We start from the raw sequence: 19,472 nt of genomic DNA on the forward strand, positions 1-19,472 counted from the left end.
TCTAAGCTGCTTCTGGCGAACCAGAGCAGCGCACGGAAACGCCGTTAGAAAGCAGCATCTTCCAGGGAAAAAAGAAGATGGGGTGGGGAGGAGGCCAGTGCAAAGTACCAGTCTAGATTGAGAAAGCAGTGCCAAAATGTCATCGCAAAGCTCATTTTCCTCAATAAAATGGGAGGGGGCCAGCCAGCATTAAGCACACTTTTAAAGAAGAATAACGAATGCAATCATGTGTAGATTGGCCATTAGAGAGGCAATGATGATTTAGCAAAGCTGACAGGTGTGTAAAAGCTCAAACCGCTTGCGACTGGAGACCCTGGGGAAACAGGGACTTAAAGAACTTGGGATTCATTGGATGTTTAATGGTAGAAAATAGAGAAGTGTAAGTGGGCTGAATGAAAGGACTGAGTATGGGAAGGAGTTGGAATTTATGTCCCATAGTGCAGCAGGAAGAGGAAGTGACTTGGCAAATTTTAAGTACCGGTAAGTGAATACAGGAGGTGCTGAAAGAGACCGAAAGGTGAAAGGAGGAAGCAGGATATATTTGGTTTTCGGTTGTTGTTTTTCACTCTTGGCATCTACTGGTCTGGGAAGGCTCCTGCCTGGACAATTATCAATCAGATAAACTAACCTGTTTATCAAGCCTCTTTTTAAGGGCATAGATCTGGTCAAAGGTCTTGAATAATGAGGCCACTTACAGGCTGTTTTTCCCCCTTAAAAATAAAATAAAATTTAAGAGCCTCCACCTTGAGTCTCCCCCACAGTTCTAGAATATATGCAGTTGGAATGTGAGTATTTCTTTACAGATTTGGGCATAAGGGAGATCCCCTGATCTCAGGTGCTGGAGCCACTAGCTACAAAGGATACAGTGAAGCTTTGCTTTGCAACTTGCAGGGATCCATAAAATTTTAACAGTCCTCTGTCCATGCATACTCACTCTCTCTCTCTCTCTCTCTCTCTCTCTCTCTCTCTCTCTCTCTGTGTGTGTGTGTGTGTGTAAGTGATACTTTTCTTGCTATAGGAAATGGAAATAAAGTTAGAACTTTAAAATGCACTAATTTTAAACATACCTGTGGCATTTATTGCCCTGAGAAGAAAAGAAATAGATATGATGGTTTGGACCCACAAACCACCGACGGAACTCCACTTCCAAAATGTCCTCCCTGTTGCAGCCCCTTGCACACATGCACACACCCATTGGGACCCTTGTGAAAGGTGTGGCACATGGTGCAAGCGTCTGCAGATGGGGGTGGGGAGTTGGCAGCAGTCATGAAGCCCCTTGAGCAAGGGGAAGTGCCTTCCACTTATAGAATCATAACATTGTACAGTTGAAGGGGACCACGAGAGTCATCTAGTCTAAACCAGTCCAGTTGTGTGATGGCCCTCTGGAACCAACACAATGCATATGAAGAACAGGCCCTCCCAAGTCTCTTAAACAACTTAAAACATACAGGCATGAAACACAGAAACATGACCAAGGAGGAATTTTTTTCTTTACCCACCTAAAACCTTCTTAAAAAATAAAATAAAGCTATAATATGCTGGCACACCTTTATTTTAAGAAGACTCTTACTTTTGTATACAGTCATACCTTGGTTTCTGAACGGCTTAGTTCTCGAAAGTTTTGGCTCCCGAACGGCGCAAACCCAAAGTGATTGTTCCGGTTTGCAAACTATTTTTGGAAGCCGAACATCCGACAGGACTTCTGCGGCTTCCGATTGGATGCAAGAGCTTCCTGCAGCCAAGCGGAAGGTGCACTTTGGTTTCCGAACGTTTTGGAAGTCGACTTGTGGAACAGATTCCGTTCCAACTTCCAAGGCACAACTGTACTTCACTTCGGTAAACGTTTTGTTTTTTTATTACATAGGAGAATGAATTTTTTTCCAGTACCAACCAAGCCTTTGCACAACACTCAGGGTTTTTATGATTTGCATTAATCACCACCTCAGGAATAAAGTGGTTAGAAAATTAGAACAGTTTAACTGGCAACATTGTAAGCAACATTGTAACTCCTAACTGTCATGCAAAGTTTTGTTTCAGGAATGATTTTCAGGTACTGAATCAGGCTGAATGGCACCTTGTCCTGAGTCACAACACAAAGAAAGAACTTGCCTGTCTTCATTCCCAGCCAACTTTTTCTTGGCTCATGAGCCTGAGGTAGATTCCTTTCTGTTTTTCTCCACCCCCACTTTTTCCTTCTTTAGATTAAATAGATTTTTATAATTTTTGGGGGGTAACCCCGTGGTTTTTTTTTTTTTTTAAGGAATAAAAAGAAGAATCATCAAATAGAAATACAGCAGTCTCTGGATAAAAAACATGCTCAAGGAACCATTGTGTGATTATAAGAAATTTTTCCTCATTGAAATGGCTTTGAACTTCAATGCTACAACAGTTGTGAAACCCTCAGATCAAGGGTTCCTCTACTGGGCCTACCTCCAGTGGAGGTCAGCCTCCTTCCACATCAGTGGGCGTCATGAGCCCAGTGGAGACATCTTGGCAGGGCTGGTCAGAGGGGAAGCAAGAAAAGGACAAGAGTGCAGAATTGGGGAGGCACTGATCTGGATACTGGGGAAGGGCCAGTTGGGTATGTAGGGGAGAGGCTGGCCCAAGTGACATCAGATGCCCTGGCCAGCACCTTAGAGCTGCCTGACTTGTCTCTTGGCTTGTAACTTTGATACATTTTTTTCTTGTCCTATATAGTTTCTACCTAAAATATGCATCTGAGAAGCTGAATTCAGGGATATTATTACCCTGACCCTTTTCTCGCTTTTTGTATTCCTAGGAATAATAACACAATAGGGGGGGGAAAGCCACATTTCATTGGACACTGCTTTTTCAGTAAAAAAATTACATTACCTGTAATAAATGCGAAGGGTCTGGAGCTCTTCTTCTAGTTCTTTATACTGTTGAACAGCTGCCTCTCTTTCTTGTTGCATAGCCATCAATTTTTCCTACAAAGAGAAAGCCAGTTTAATTTCCCCCCTTCCAAGAGGCCAAAATAACAAAACAAAAAAAATTACTTTATACACAAAAGTTGGCATTGTGTTCCATGCAAATGCTTTGAAGAGCAACCCTATGCATGCTTACTTGTATGTAAGTCCCACTGAGTTCACTGGGGCTTATTCAGGTAACTGCCTTTCAGGTAAGTGCCTGCAGGATTCAATCTAGAGGCCTGCTGGATCACACTGAAGGCCAATCTAGTCTAGCTTACTGTTTCCAACAGTGGCCAATTAAATGTACCTGAGAAGCTCAGAAACAGGACATGATTGCAATGGCAGTTTCCTGCTGGTGCTCCCAGCAATGGATATACAGAGGCATACTGCAGAGGTGGCATATAAGCATAATGACTAGTAGACCACCTTGGATGCATTAGCAGGAATGAGGAATATAAATGTTGTAAATGGTGTTGTAGCAGAGGTGTCGGATGCTGTAGACCAGGCATGGCCAAACTTGGCCCTCCAGATGTTTTGGGACTACAACTCCCTAGCTAACAGGACCAGTGGTCAGGGATGATGGGAATTGTAGTCCCCAAACAGCTGGAGGGCCAAGTTTGGCCATGCCTTCTGTAGGCTATTAGCAGTCTAGCTCACTGAGTTCTGCATCAGATGGGAGTTTTTGAACGAGGCCCAGGGGCAGCCCCACACAGACCACGTTGCAGTAATCCAGACTCTAGGTTACCATTACATGAACTGGGCCCCAAAGCCAAACAGAACCAATGTAGCTGCTGTAAATTTAATACAATAAGCTCCAAGCTTATTCCACTCAACAACCTGGAAGCCTCATTCTATAACAACCGAAGTGTCCAAACATTTTTCAAAGGCAATCTCGCCTAGAGCATTCTTGTGTCCTGTCTGGTTGTGAAGAATGCAAAAAATACCATGGCTAAATCTTTGTATCTGTGGGTTCCTTTTCGCACAGCACTCTTTCAGGCATTTACCTTAGCCAATCCCACAGAATGTATTCCTGATAGAAGAGTACTGCAAGGAAAAGCTGACCAGATGCAATATCTCACAATAATTTTGTTAGGATAGCCCTACTGTTAGGTAGAGTGAGCTGTTGCTATAGGCAGCAGGCGAGGACAGAGTTATGTGCCATGCAGCCTGTCTCCCTGTGCCTCAGGTATGGCGGGCCTCTACCTCATCTCCTCTGTTGAAGTATGATTCAGCTACCATTCTAGTCAGCTTTTCTACAGGGCACCATCTTATCCTTCACCCCCAGACAGCAAAATGTACTGAGCCAGCCTTGCAGCTCTGAAACAACACCATACTAAGCAGAGGATGAGGTAACAATGCACGCCTGGCCAAGGAATTTGCTCCAAAACTCAAGGTGCTTGCTTCCTCTGTTAAATGTGCACAATGGCATTTACTCTGCTTCCATGAACAGGCAAACAGTTGATTCCTGGAATTAAGCAGTTAAAATTCCATTTGCAGGTTGAGCCATTTATGTGTTGAACCTTTTAGGCTCACAGATATAAAACCACAAAAGAATGTTAGCCAAACCAAGCTATTTTTTATAATTATACTGTACCGTTTGTGAACCAATCTTCTTAAATATTGGGGAAAACATGCCTGAATCAAAGTAGGTGGGTTGTTCCAAGAGGCCAATAATTAACATCCTTGACAATTTTCAGTGTACTGTGAACTGCAATTGAAACGTAGATTGGAAGGAAATGTTTGTAGCAGACACACCCACTCACCAAGAGATTACCAGTTCGATTCTTTAGAGAGGTATCACACCTGATATCCTTTTAGGATAAAGGTCAGGAGATGTAGGTCTGGATTCTCCTTTCACTTAAACCCATACTGGTCTGGTACTACTTCACAAGATTAGCTTCTAGTTTATTGCAACATAAGAGAAGGGAGAGTTGACGTAAATGGATTCAAGGCAATCAGTCCCTGAGAAAGAGGAAAATAATAATAATACTAGGTTTGCAGTTAATCTCCTGAGTATAATGTGTAGGATGGAAGCCGAATTCTGGTAAGGCAGAGACAATAGCAAACATTCCAATCTGGGATTTAGGTGCCTGCTACCTGTGACAGAAGCCCAATCCTCACTAAGGTGGTAAACCTGTGTCTTGGTTGTAGCATCTCAGATGGAGAGGGGGGACACATACAAATACAAATAAACCAGCATCATAAAAATCCATGCAAAATCCATGTAAAATTAGATGTTACGAAGCCGGCTTATTCCTGATATCTAGGGCTGGATATTTATTGTTATCATATGGAGCACAATCTTGCGAGCCCCCACTTCCTTTCAGTTTAGCATTTCAATGAGCTGGAGGAGAAGACTATCAATGGTTACTAGCCATGATGGCTATGGTCTACCTCCATAGGTGGAGACAGCAATGCTTCCACAATGCTTCCAAGCACCAGTTGCTAGAAAGCACAGCAGGGGAGAGTCTTCTTGTGCTCATGTCCTGCTTCCTGGTTTATCACAGGCATCTGGTTGGCCACAGAGAGAACAGGATGCTGGATGATATGGGCCGTTGACCTGATCCAGCAGGCTATTATGATGTTCTTAAATCTTACCTGGGAAGTTTGCACTGCAATAAAATAGCTGGCTAGCAAATACCATTCTCTCATTTGCCATGTATTTCTATGCCAGATTTTTAACCTCCCTTTTTGTCTCTTGTCAATAAAAAGAGAGACAGAGAAAGGCCCTGCCATTAGGCTTACGAAACTAAAAAAGACAAGACACACAAGAAAGGGGGAGTGAAAGAAAAAGGCAGAAGTGAGAGATGAGTTTATCAAGGCCAAAACAAAGTGATGATGTATAATGATTTATACCCAATTTGAGCCAGGTTGATCTTTCCTGACTGGTGTTCTTGCTTGAACAGCACTTGATAATTCTCTTGGCCAATGGCGTGGGGCAAGGTGCTCCCCCCCCCCCCCCCGTGCTTCTGTAATTCCAGGGCAACAGGCATATGAGACTACAGGCAAATTATGCATCAACCGAGATCTTTTTGGTGATGTCATGCGCAGAGGATGCCCATCGAAATTAATCAACTTAATCAAGTCATGTCCATTGATTTCAGTGGGTTTACTTTGAATGTCATTTGGAACTTTGAAATGTGACAGCAATATGCAGTAGTCTACTAAGAAAGATTTTAATGGATATGGTATTTTAGGAAAGCTAAAGAACAATGTTGTTTGCCTAGAATTGCAGTGCTGGAAAGAATCTCAAGGATTATCCAGTTCAACCCCTACCACGCTAAGACAGGAATCATTATACCTTAAGCAGCTCTGACAACTGTTTATCTAAGGCCTTCTTTAAAAAGTTCGTTGACAAGTTTCTATGACTTAAAACTTTCAGTTAGAAACCTTTGTTCTACATTTAATCTAATCTACTGTCATTCTTGTAACACTGCTGCCTCTCATTGGCAAAACAACAACAACAACAACAACCCCAATTGCTTTCTAATTTGCTTATACTGAAGAAATGAACCTATGCTGCCAATTCTTGTAGTAGACCAGTATCAAGTAAGCAGAACATAAGCGGCACACAAAACACTACCAAACCATTCTACGTTCTAAATCTTATATAATCCAATAATCCTTGTTCTCTCAATTTTTGGATTATTAATATAAGATTTAGAACGTAGAATGGTTTGGTAGTGTTTTGTGTGCCGCTTATGTGCTGCTTACTTCTAATTTGCTTATGGCAAATGTTTGAAAACTACTTTGTCCCCATAATCTCTTCCCTAGATCCAGTATTAGGAATGCACCAGATATTCTGCAGTTTTGATTTTTGAGCTGAAAATGGAGGTTTTAGAGGGATAGAGGCTACCTGAGCCTCAAGCAACAACAATGGATCCAGAACTACCCCCAAGGTATGTACCTACTCCATCAGAGGGAGTATAACTCCATCAAGAACAGGCACCCCCTCATCCGTAAGGTCTAGGGAACCACCCACTAACAGTGCCTCAGTCTTATCTGGATTGAGCTTCAGTTTATTGGCTCTCATCCAGGCCATTATCAAGGCAAAACAACGGTCCAGCATATCTGCTGCCACACCTGCAGATGTAAAGGGTGCTTCCCCTTCCAGAACTACAATCCCCAGAGTTCCCTGTAGAGAGGGGTTGATTGTTGATCCTGGGACTTATAACTCTGGGAGCAGAATAGGGATTTCTTCAGAGCTCTCAGCACTCTTTCCCCCCATAACATTTTATTAATTTTCCATAACTAAAACAAAGCAAACAACAATAAAAACAAAAACAAAAACAAAACAAAACAAAACAGATTGACTCCACCCTATTCCCTTCCTTGATTCCATTGTATATCAATGTACTACATGTCCATTATAAAGTTTAAACCATTTGAATTACTTATTGTCCAGTCATAATAAAATTACAAGTTTTCTCAAAACCCTGCCAACGTATTAACCTGTGTACATTGCTTCTGTAGATATGCTGTAAAGTCCTTCCATTCTTCCTTAAATTCGTTGTCATCTCTTTCTCTTAATCTCACTGTCAGTTTTGCCATTTCAGCGTATTCCGTTAATTTAACCTGCCAATCTTCTTTAGCTGGGACACTTTCTTTTTTCTAACAGCTCCCAGCACTCTTAACAAACTACAGCTCTGTGATATGAATGTAGCCTTAGCCCACATTGAATATAACTACTGTTGCATACAATGCATTTTTTAAAATAAAAAAATCATATTTCTTTTTGGTCCTGCTTAGAGGCAGCGTTTCCTTGGCACCACTTTCCCCCTTGGCTTCTTCTTTATTCTTCCTGAATTAAAAGCACTGGTGATGATGGGCAATCAAGGAATGCACACTGAACAGGGTGTCTGAGAGATAGTGGCATCTCCTAGAACAGAGAGAGAGGTTTTGTCCAAACGCAGAAAATGGAACATCCCAGGGCAAACTGAACTACAGTGGTACCTCGGGTTACAGATGCTTCTGGTTACAGACTCCACTTACCCAGAAATAGTACCTCGGGTTAAGAACTTTGCTTCAGGATGAGAACCGAAATCACAATGCGGTGGTGCAGAAGCAGCGGGAGGCCCCATTAGCTAAAGTGGTACCTCAGGTTAAGAACAGCTTCAGGTTAAGAACGGACCTACAGAACGAATTAAGTTCTTAACCCAAGGTACCACTGTAGTGGATTATGCTAGCTTGAAGATGAAAAGAAATGTGCTTTAACATCAAAGGTAAATACTTTCTCCTTTCAACATTATGATTTTTATTCACAGGATCTGCTTAGGTATACTTGGGTACAGATCCTCTCCAAATTGTAATGTCTGGTTCAGGAATGAACCACTGCATTCTCATGATTCAGAGTTTTCCTATTGGAGGTGGGGGGGGGGGCAGCGTCTTCTGATACTGCTCAGCTTTGTATTTAACAACTCACCTGGTTGCCATAAGCAACAAGGAATTCCATGCAGCCAAGTGACCGGACTGGCAGAAGAGGGATGGATCACTCGCTTGCTTCTCTGCCAGCAAACTTGGTTTCTGTGTCAGCCATAAAGGAAGGCTAGACCTGTGGCGCAAAAGGAGAGGGCTCCCCGATAATATTCAGTGCACTCCTATCCATGTCTCCGCAGAAGTAAGTCCTACTGAATTCAATGGAGCTTACTCTCATGTAAGTGGGGTTAGAAGAGCAGCCTTAAGTAATCAATATTTTTTCCTTGCCACAAATGTTGCGGCTCAAGTAGGAAATATTAATATTCTGATAGAAGTCAATTGTATGCATCTGTTTCCTCTGGATGGTACATAATCAAGTCATGGAAATGGCTCTTGACTTAGCACTCAGCTTCTTACAAAAGTAACTTCCAAAGCTTGCAGCAAAGACAGGAGCATGGAGAGCACTGGAAAAACCCTCCACTCCCCATTTTTTTTTTTTTTTTGGCAGTCAGCAATTTAATTATGTTAGGGACACTTTAGATATTAGCTACTGAACATAAAGTAAAGGTAAAGGTACCCCTGCCTGTACGGGCCAGTCTTGACAGACTTTAGGGTTGTGCGCTCATCTCACTCTAGAGGCCGGGAGCCAGCGCTGTCCGCAGACACTTCCGGGTCACGTGGCCAGCGTGATGAAGCTGCTCTGGCGAACTGGCACCAGAGCAGCACACGGAAACGCCATTTACCTTCCCGCTTATAAAGCGGTACCTATTTATCTACTTGCACTTAGGTGTGCTTTCAAACTGCTAGGTGGGCAGGAGCTGGGACCGAACGCCGGGAGCTCACCCCGCCGCGGGGATTCGAACCGCCGACCATGCGATCGGCAAGTCCTAGGCGCTGAGGTTTTACCCACAGCACCACCTGCGTCCCTGCTACTGAACATACTAGCCTCCAATTTACCAACGGAAACAAGAGCTCTTTTAGATCAGACCAAGAGCCAACCAGGCGAACAACATCCCTGCCATTATTGCTAGTCTGCCATTTGCCACTCTTGCTTTGGCCACCCAGCACAATCATTTGCCAGCAGGAGGCAGCTCTCATGTTATCTATCAGATTATTTTAACATGTCACAAAAAGATGCCTAACTCTGTTCCCAGCCATTCTGAAATGACTTGTGGCAACTGTTTTGCACAGCGTTGATTCTGTTAGCTGCCTTGAGCATGCTAATGGAAAGGTGGTGTGTCAAGCAAGGAAATAAATAAACAAATAGGAAGAAAAAGGAGAATTGTGAATTCATAGCAATGCAACATCTAAGGTTGCAAAATCTTGCACTGTTAAAATAAATGGGTGTTTTTTTCTTGTCTTGAGCACACACATGACGGCTCCCTATTAGAGCAAAAATTCTTATGATCCCTTGGCAACGATTTTGCCAAATTTACCCCTGCTTTTAACCACTTTTTTGCAATGATCTTGAAAGATGCCAATGAGAGCAAATATCAGCTGCTGCAAACCAAACTACCGTGTGCAAACCCGCAGTCTGTTAAAATCGAACTGTAAACTTTCCCCTACATGCCAATGCCCTTCTGCATTTGGAATCTTTGCCAATACTTTTGTTTTTGTTTGTTCAAAGGATCTCATCTGCTGTCACTGTGACTACCTTACAGTTCAGCTCCTGAACACCTGCTGAAGTGAACCTGTCACGCCAGAAATGTTTTGAAGGTTAGGCAATCTCCATGCAGTGAATGGCAAGCACTTGGGTCCTGTTTCCTCTCTACCTTTCAACATAACGAAAAGACAATTGGATAACTGACTGTACAGAGCTATTTGCCAACCGAAATGTTATTCCAGCAAGTTTAATCAAGTCATTTTGAATAGCAAAGAATGAGCGTATTTCTGGCAAAAACAAAATGAAAGTATTAAACTATTTACCAGATTGAATTGCAATATTGCGAGTCCATGAAAAGTATTTCATAATTCTGCCCAGTCAATAAAATGGAAGAATAAATAATCTATAATATAGTCTTTACTTTCTTTGTACCTTAAGTGTGGGACAGTACTGATGATTTGTGCAATTTCAATATCCGTACCCAATGAAATACTAGATCAATGGGTACTTAGTATAGTAATGACTAGCTTGGGTGCCACTGATTTCCCTCAATCTGCTGTGCTGAAGGGGGTTTGGATGGGGCAGAGGTGTTCTTCCACCTAACCCTGCCTGGTTCTGCCCCTCTCCCCTCTGTTGGTGGAAGTCCTGCCCTAATGGAACCAGGGGGGGGGGAATCGATTCAGTTCACAATGATAGGTAAACCTACTACTTCACACATATTGATCCCAAATATGCAAGCCAAGGCACAGCCATCCTTCAAAATCTGCACTAATCTGAATTCTGCCATGCAGTTCTCCAGACAGGTAATATGGTAAAAATAAATAAATACATGTATTACAATAAAATGCATATATTTGTGAAGACAGCATAATAAATGCTTTCTATTAGGCCAAGTTGCTTTGCAAAAAAGTATATATTGGGCAAAATTAGAAAGATGTGTATATTAGAAGAAATTCACACTACAATGCTGATGTTGTTAGCTGCTCTGTTGTTTACCTGTTGTTAGCCACTCTGAGCCCTGCTTTATCCAGGGAGGGCGGGATACAAATAAAATTTTATTATTATTATTATTATGAGTTTTTCATTATTAAAAAAAACACAGACTGATGTGGAAATGTGGAAAACTAAACTTAAGACTGGAAAAATGAGAAAGTGGGAGTAATCAAAATGGACAGATGCATCTATCCCTAACAATGTCATAAAGGACATCTATGCACATCAACTGCTATAGCTAAGAACAGAACCTCCATATATAGAAGCAATAAAGGTAAAGGTAGCCCTGACTGTTAGGCCCAGTTGCAAACGACTCTGGGATTGCAGTGCTCATCTCGCTTTACTGGCCGAGGGAGCCGGCATTTCTCCACAGACAGCTTCCAGGTCATGTGGCCAGCATGACTAAGCTGCTTCTGGTGAACCAGAGCAGCGCACGGAAATGCCATTTACCTTCCCGCCGGAGTGGTACCTATTTATCTACTTGCACTTTGACGTGCTTTCGAACTGCTAGGTGGGCAGGAGCAGGGATGGAGCAACGGGAGCTCACCCCGTTGCGGGGATTCGAATCGCCGACCTGCCGATCGGCAAGTCCTAGGCTCTGTGGTTTAGACCACAGCGCCACCCGCATCCCTATAGAAGCAATATACCCCATAAATAAAGGGCATTTTGTCACTGTTTACAATTAAGCTTTAAGGGATGTTTGTTAATTGTTACGGTATTATCTTTGTTGTTTACTGTCTTAGGCTCTATGGAGGAATGGTGGGATAGAATAATTTTAAATAAAATACTACCAGTGGAGGACCTTGGGGTCTCAAATTTTAGCGGTGCACTGTGCAATGACAAAATGTGGTGCCCCCCGTCTTCCATTCTACATCATTGTTGTGGCGCCCCCTGTGCCGCTCCCAAGGCTCTACACCCCATAACCCACCTCTGAGACTACTGCTACTAATTATTTTTATTTTTATACATTACTGAATCCATGCAGTGTTTAAAAACAATTAAGGATCCAGCACTTTGACTTGGGCTTGGAAGCAGAAGCCAGTGCAGTTTTATAAGAAAGGACAACACACGGATGATATCCAAACATAACCTGTGCATGAGTAGACCTATTGAAAATCATGGTAGATTCGCTGAAATGGATGGGCTTAAGTTGCTTAGCTCCATCCAATGGACTTACTCTGAGTATAACATAGCTGGATATTATTCTGTGCTCTGAATGGCCCCTGGTCAACAACGGCTAAATGGAAGTGTTCAAAGACCGTCCCATATATAACACATTAAAGCATAGCAGTCTAACTGGTACATTATCAGGATGTGGACCACAGGAGCTGAGCTTCTTTATCCAGGAGAGGGCCCCCTTCCTGTTGAACTTCCAGCACTTACTTAAGACTGCCTTTCACTGTTTTTTGGGTGAGTTTTTTTTTTTATTGTGGGAGAAGGTACTTCATGCCACAAATGCCATTTGAAAGAATTGGATTCAAAAGCACTCAAGTGCTGCAAACCTGATCTTTAAAGTGGAAAACACATATAACACCCCCCCCCCAAGGATAGGTGAACCACCAGGATGGTGGAGAAAAATAGCTAAAAAGAAAGGAAACTGGAGTGAAAAAATGCTTCCCTCATGCATTTACACTCAAAATCTCTGAGGTTTTCACATCCCCTTTAGGACTCAGTTGACTAGCCCTTGAACACCATAGCTGTCAACTTTTCCCTTTTCTTGCGAGAAATCCTATTCGGAATAAGGCAATTTCCCTTAAAAAAGGGGAAACGTTGACAGCTATGTTGAGCACACAGCTCCTCTGTGTTACGCCAGGATGCAATTAGATTTGACAGTTGTCCTGCCAACTGCCTATAAAGAAGCAGTGATTTTATTTATTTATTTATATTTATTTTGTTTTTAGATATGATGTTGCCTGACGTGCTTAGCTGAGGAAGAAAAATTATTCACCCGATCACCAAATCCTGTTAATGAGGAGGTTCAAATGTACACAAGCTGCATCAAGAGGTGGGCACACAGCGACTTCTTTCGGAGGCTGCAACTTCTGTGACTCGTATCGCTTTGGGTTAGATTGCTATGGATTTTGGCTGTTACGCGGAACTCCGCAAATGCTTTTGATCCATTTTATCTTGCAACGTAGCAAAGAAATGTTGCAATAAGAAACACCAACAAAGATCCAAAAATCTTAAGCTCTGGATTACCATATTGTGTTCTCCTGCCATTCAATGCATCAGACAAAGGCCTTGGTGTTCAAAGTAAAAGGAAGGGAGAAAGGAAGGGGAAAGAAAAAGTAAGAAAGAAAGAAACTGGTCACAGAAAGTGCAGAACAGAAAGTCAATAATATTCTTCCACATCTTTCCTCTTTTCACAGACTGGATGTTAAAAGAGTTGCAGCAATTAGGCTTTTGTTAATTACCAGCTGTTGAAACAGATGTGTTGACTGTCCTTATTAGCTCACAGCTGGGACAGGAGAACAACTGATGCTCACTAAAACCAACAGCCAGCTGTTTTTCAGTAATTATCTCCTATAAATAATACAGGTGATAAATGCAGTAAAGCTTCGTTGGGGAGTTTCAATAACAAAAGCACAGTTACTACATATATGTTCAGTTTAAGTTTCAGATTCCCCCATCCTAAATATTTGTGCTGGCATACCTTCCTGGAAGGTTTATAATGTTACACTGGTGCAGCAGTTAGCATATTGCATTCTACCTAAACATGTACGGTATTTGCTGCTCCAGCAGGCCTCAAAATTCACTCAATGTGGCGGCATGTGTGCATCAACTACAAACTTACAAGGATGGCTTGTTCTAGCTGCTTCTGTGTTGAACCAGAAAAAGTGGGATCCAAAGAAAGATTACCTCTAATACTGAATTTTATTATGCTTGTGCAACAAGATTCAGTTTGAGTTTAACAAAACTCTGATGACGTGTCCTGAGCGTCTTAAATGCTTGCCTACTCTTGTAGAGCATTAACACCCCAGTAAAACATACCACATTACACCCCCTTCATTTCTGTGGTAAATATATATTCTTCAAATGCCTATAATGGACTTGCCATGTCATATTTCTCTTTATTATATTTTACCACGATTTGGAATAGCCTTAAGTTGTATGCGTGTGAGAATTCACAAGACACACAAGTGGGAAACTTCATTATACAATATGAAATAAAAGCAATACATTCTAGGGAAATTAGCAAATATGTCTTTTCATCTCAGCACATTTGGTTCATAAACAACCATAAACAACCAACTGCTTATTTAACTTACTTATTTTAAGACATATTTTTGACATATACCAAAAGTGGAAATAATCTGAAATTTCTGACATCAAGTTGATAAATGTTACAACACAGGATACAATTTTCCGAATAAGCAAATGATGGAAATATGTATTTTTTCTACTGCTTAAAATTTTAAAATAACCTCATATCCAGGTAACAGTAAATGCTGAAAATCTGATAAAGTTGACATTCACACATGAATGCTGTTAAACCTAAAGAAGAATGTTATGAATGTCAAAAACAGAGGTGTCCCCACTTTTAGGCTATACATACTGATATGCATGTCAGAATACACCAGCACTTTCCTTAGTTTTCATTTTTTAACATTATTTGTCTGTTACTAACTTCCATTTGAAATGTCTTTTAGTCATGACATTTTGGGTGCTCACTGTATCATTCAGATTTCCTTATGTGTGGGATAACAACATGCTTGAAATTAAGTCAGAATATCTGAAATAATATTAAGATAGATGATTATGTGGTTGTTTATATATTGATTCTTGACGTTGTTCCAAATATTTTGTTATTAAAACTCATTAAGATGTGTTAAAAAAAGAAAGCAATGTTAAATAGATTTTTTGATTCTCTTATGTAAGCAAAGCTGTGCATCACAACCCAACAAAGGACAAGTCTACAGGAATTTAAGTCTATCCACTAATTAGTTCACATTAAAGACACCATCTTACTGAAAACAAGGATTAAGGCAGGCTGAATATTCACCCTTTCATGTCCTTCCTTCCTTATGTCTTGGGTAGAATCACCATAAAAAGCCTGTTCAGCCAGCTTTTAAGTAGAGAAGCTTGACAATAATCAAGTCTCTGTTCATTAAGAGGGACAATATCAATTAAGAGACATTACAGGGCAAGCAAACAAATAAAAAAGCCAGCCCGAACAGCCCACACAATGCCCATGAAAGTGGATTTCTAACACTGATGTGTTTTAAATTTTATACATAAATTTTAAAGCAAAGTTCATTATTTTGTATCTCAAAGCCCTGAGTGAAACACATACCCATTCTCAACCTGCAAACACAAAAGAAATGAATTATCTTAGTGCCTAGAGAATTCCATTTATGAGGTGACCAATAAAGGTAAACAAGAAATAATGCTTCTTAAGGAATCATAACTTGATATGTTGGGTTTTCTATGCACCATTTCATTGTTAATATGACTTGGGGCAAAAGAAATCCAAAATTTGTAACAAGTTTCAGTTTGAGAGAGAATGCCTTTCCTCACAAAGCTACTCCCCCCTTTGCCCAGCATCATCTTTAGAAATTGGTGCTATCTTTAGTTATTTGGTGCTACTTTATGTGAATATGGAAAGAAGACAACAGTAAGGACTTGTGTAATGTAAAGCAGGTCTCACCAGAATTTGCTATCAATGATGAACTGTACCAAAATAATAGAGATCATATATAGATAGGTTTGTCTGCTATATTTATAGCTGAACACAAAACAGAAACTTTCACTAAACTATGTTTGACACTTCTAAGCAAGTCTTCCATTTCCCTTATCGGGAAGAAGACAGCTTAGGAAAAAATAGTGGGGAGAAACCTATTTTATCTACTTAATATAATTGGATTAACTAATCTGTAATACATCTGACAATCCTTTTGAACGTGCAATCTAGGTTGGCAAAGGGTGATCTCACCCCTCCCTGATTCTTCTGACTTTTAGTATTTTTTATTGTTGTGATGCTGATCCACACTGGAAAACATATATGCAAAACCAGGGGATGTAGTGAGCAATCTGGGAAAAAACACACAGATTGATTCCTTTAGTCCAAAATTTATTTCTGAAAATTGCTGTCATACTCAGTTTCATGCAATGAAAGCAACACAGACTATGCCTACATGCAGAATTTGGACATTTTGGAAGTCCAGCTAAAATATCTAGATGTGCAGCCATATCTTGAGTAATCTATAGCTTGATTTTGGCCACTGATTTAAAGCAACTGATCTTAGCTATATAGCTATTTTAAATTTGCCTCAGCCGAAAGTGGGAAACCCATTTACACGTTTAAAATATAGGTTAGTTATCCTAAATTCACACATAGCAAGAAGATATTCCATATTCTGTTTTTATGTGTCCTCAAGGACTTCTGACTTGTCAGACTGCAATGCAAACAAAAATTCTTCAGCATTCAGACAAGAAGAACATGATTTTTTTTTTATTCCCCCAACCATTTCAGATAAGTAATATTTACTAGACTTAGGTGGGAGGAATTGAGACCTAGTTTTATTATATTCCTGCATTGTTTGTAAATGCTGACATGGTATGATCCACACCTACAACACAAAAGTTAATGGGGAAATGAAATAGATTTTAATGGTGATGCATTCGTAATGTTGCCCATATTTATGCCACATGCAAACCACACACACACTTTTTGTCTGTCAAGTATATTGTATATTACGTGCGAATGTGTAATTTTAACTTGTGTCAAGTCATGGTCAGAGTACGAGGGCACAGGTGGTTTTTGTAATACACAAAGGCAGAATAGGAACAGAATTCTAATAAAATTCTAAACCGCCACAAGCTGTCTATCACAGTTCCTTCCTGATATATCTCATAAAATACTGGCAAATGTTCCAATCGAGCTACCCAACAAAATTCACCTGGCAACAGTTGCATTGAAACAAAGTTACTGCAGCAACAAGAAACGTCACGGCGTTAATAATTGACATGCAAAGAATGAAACGGTGAGCAAGGGATAAAGAGGACAAAGGAAAGATTTCAGTATAAACTTATCCCAGCCAGTAATCAATCAAATGGAGGTTGAAAAGGGGTTTGGTTAAGTCGCATGCTAAAATGGAAGCAAATTTCAATATTTTATTATTAACTGCCTTTTTATCATGGTTCAAAGAAGGTAGCGGCACTCAAAATGTTGAATTTCATTGGAACATGAAATGAAGAATGTCAGAAGGGAACCCCCACTAATTTCTTTATTTCCTCAACTGCTGTGATCAAGAAAACTCAAGGTAGTGCCAAAACAGTAGCACCAACTGTTTAGTGTTTCTAAGGAAATGGAAAAAAAGTGGTTGAGTCAGAGTTTAAAGGTGAAAGCAGGAATAAGCAGTGGGTTCCTGGGTTTCAATCAATCTATCAAAAGTCACTCCTTTCTGGGAAAGGTGAAATATCCCAGTGACACTGTTTAGATTAATGCGATTTGCATGACTTATCAACAACCTTGGGCGAATTTTGCTGTTGAGTTAACATCCATGACGACTATTGCTGGTAGCATTACAGCCCAGGATTCTTAAGAAGCAAAACTTAACAAAGCCAAGACTGAGCAAAAGAGGAATCACACCAGGTGTGGGATGCTGGTGGTAGCGACTCTTTGTTCGTCTGGTACATAAATACACACAAAAATATTAGTTCCCAGGGTTCCAATTACACTACTCGCCCCCGCTTTGTTAAATAATTGCAAAAGCGTGAGTAAGCGCATCGCGTCAAAGGTAGCTGCACACTTTCCCCTGGAAAAATCAGAACATGAGAATATATAAATGAGAATATTAAAATGAGATTAAATGGATTCGAGGGCTCTACGCTATTATTTGTAAGATCCTAGGCTTGAAGATTCAGCCCCCTAATACATAGCACATTGGTTACAGCACTCCTCTTACAGCTAACCCCCCATCCAGCGTATCGATTTAAATTATGTCAAGATTATTTATATAGAATGCTCCATGGAACTGGATTCTTTGATTCTGCATGAAAAACTGCTAATTGAAGCACTTTTCAATCTCTGTTCTCCCCACCTGATAAGATCTGTTCTTTGATTTTTCAAAAACAAACCCTAACAGGCAATGAAGAGGTTGGCCGACTATTAAAAAGGTAAATCTTACAAAAGGAGATTAATAACTCATTGGGTTTTAAATTTAAGCTGAACATATTAAATAGTATAAACCAAGCTCATTTCCTGTTCCTTTCAGGGACCCGCTAATTTTTGCTTTGCTTCCAATCAATATTTTCCTGATAGCTTTACGTGCAGGTAGAATGGATGAATCCATTCGCAACTATCCCCCCCCCCCATGATTAGTAAAAAGTAAGAATCCTGTTCAACATGAGTGTCAGGTTTCTGTTGGGCTTTACTGGTATTTCAGGCTGAAAGACGGACAACACTATCACTTTGATCACAGCAATTTCACAGTACTATTTTTATCATTCACAGAGAAATGTGCTACTAAATAGAGAAGTCATTTAACGTGAACTATTTATCAGTACAGGAAAGCAGTATGCTCAAATTTATTTCCTTATGCAAGCTTTCCCCAAGTCTAGATTTCAAAATTTCATTTTGAAGTGATTATTTCCATGTCTCTTTCACAACCAAGAACACAAGGGAACAATTCCTCCCTTTAAATAATAGCATCCTATCACTGGAACTCTCCAGCAAAAGCAGCTACGCCCACTCTGTAGAATTGGTGACACCTCAAGTTGTAAGTCAAATCTTCGAAAAAGACAGAAATATTTCTACAGAATAAATATAAAAGCCCATTCCGAGTCAAGTAAGGAACTTTCAGCATCTTTTAGATTATAAAGCTTGTTCCTTTTAATATATTTACTATACAGTGCCTAGTCGTTGTAACACTGTACAAATAATCATTATAATTAACATTATAGGCCACATATCTAGTATAATTCTAATGTTTAAGCATTGTATAGAATTTTGGTTCTTTTTTTAGTGGGGGGAGGAACCTGTCACTATCACTAATTTGGCACTAATATACAGTACTTGCTAATAACAAGTATTATATGGAGCCTCAAACCTACACATATTTATTGATTCTAATGAAATATACTTCAAAGTAACCATACTGAGGATGTAATTTAGCTCTTCAATGTGATCTTATGCACATTTGCTCTGAGGTAAGTCCCACTGTCTTCATTGGGGCTTAGTATTTGTGTTTTGGATTGCAGTTCTGGAATGATACACTTAGGTTTTGAAACTTGCTGCTGCAAAAAAAATGAACCCATTAGCCAGAGGGAACAGAAAGCCACATTAATGATGTAGTGGGTGGGAGTCAAGAGTATGTGACACAGCTAAATGCAAGCATATAAATGGTGATAAATGTATGTTCCATTGATTTCAGTTCCCACACACCCTCGTGAAAATTAACAGGATTTTAAGAAGTTTTTTTGTCAGGTTTGTTTCTTAATTAATTAAATTTAATTAAAGCCTGCTGAGGTTTTTCCTGTAGGCTCTTATGCGCAATGTTTCTTGGCCAAGCTTTCCAGCATGAACACTC

General features: G+C 40.3%; 1 protein-coding gene across 2 annotated transcripts in view; it reads right to left on the minus strand.

The window, feature by feature from the left end:
- MIPOL1 (mirror-image polydactyly 1) overlaps positions 1-19,472 on the minus strand; it is a 197,543-nt gene that overhangs the window by 58,543 nt on the left and 119,528 nt on the right. For both annotated transcript variants that reach the window (XM_079955028.1, XM_079955029.1), the window contains exon 10: positions 2,854-2,948. In XM_079955028.1, coding sequence (XP_079811154.1) covers positions 2,854-2,948 — 95 coding nt within the window. The remainder of the gene's footprint in view (positions 1-2,853; positions 2,949-19,472) is intronic.

Source organism: Podarcis cretensis, assembly GCF_951804945.1.
Source record: "Podarcis cretensis genome assembly, chromosome: 1".
NCBI classification, from domain to species: domain Eukaryota; kingdom Metazoa; phylum Chordata; class Lepidosauria; order Squamata; family Lacertidae; genus Podarcis; species Podarcis cretensis.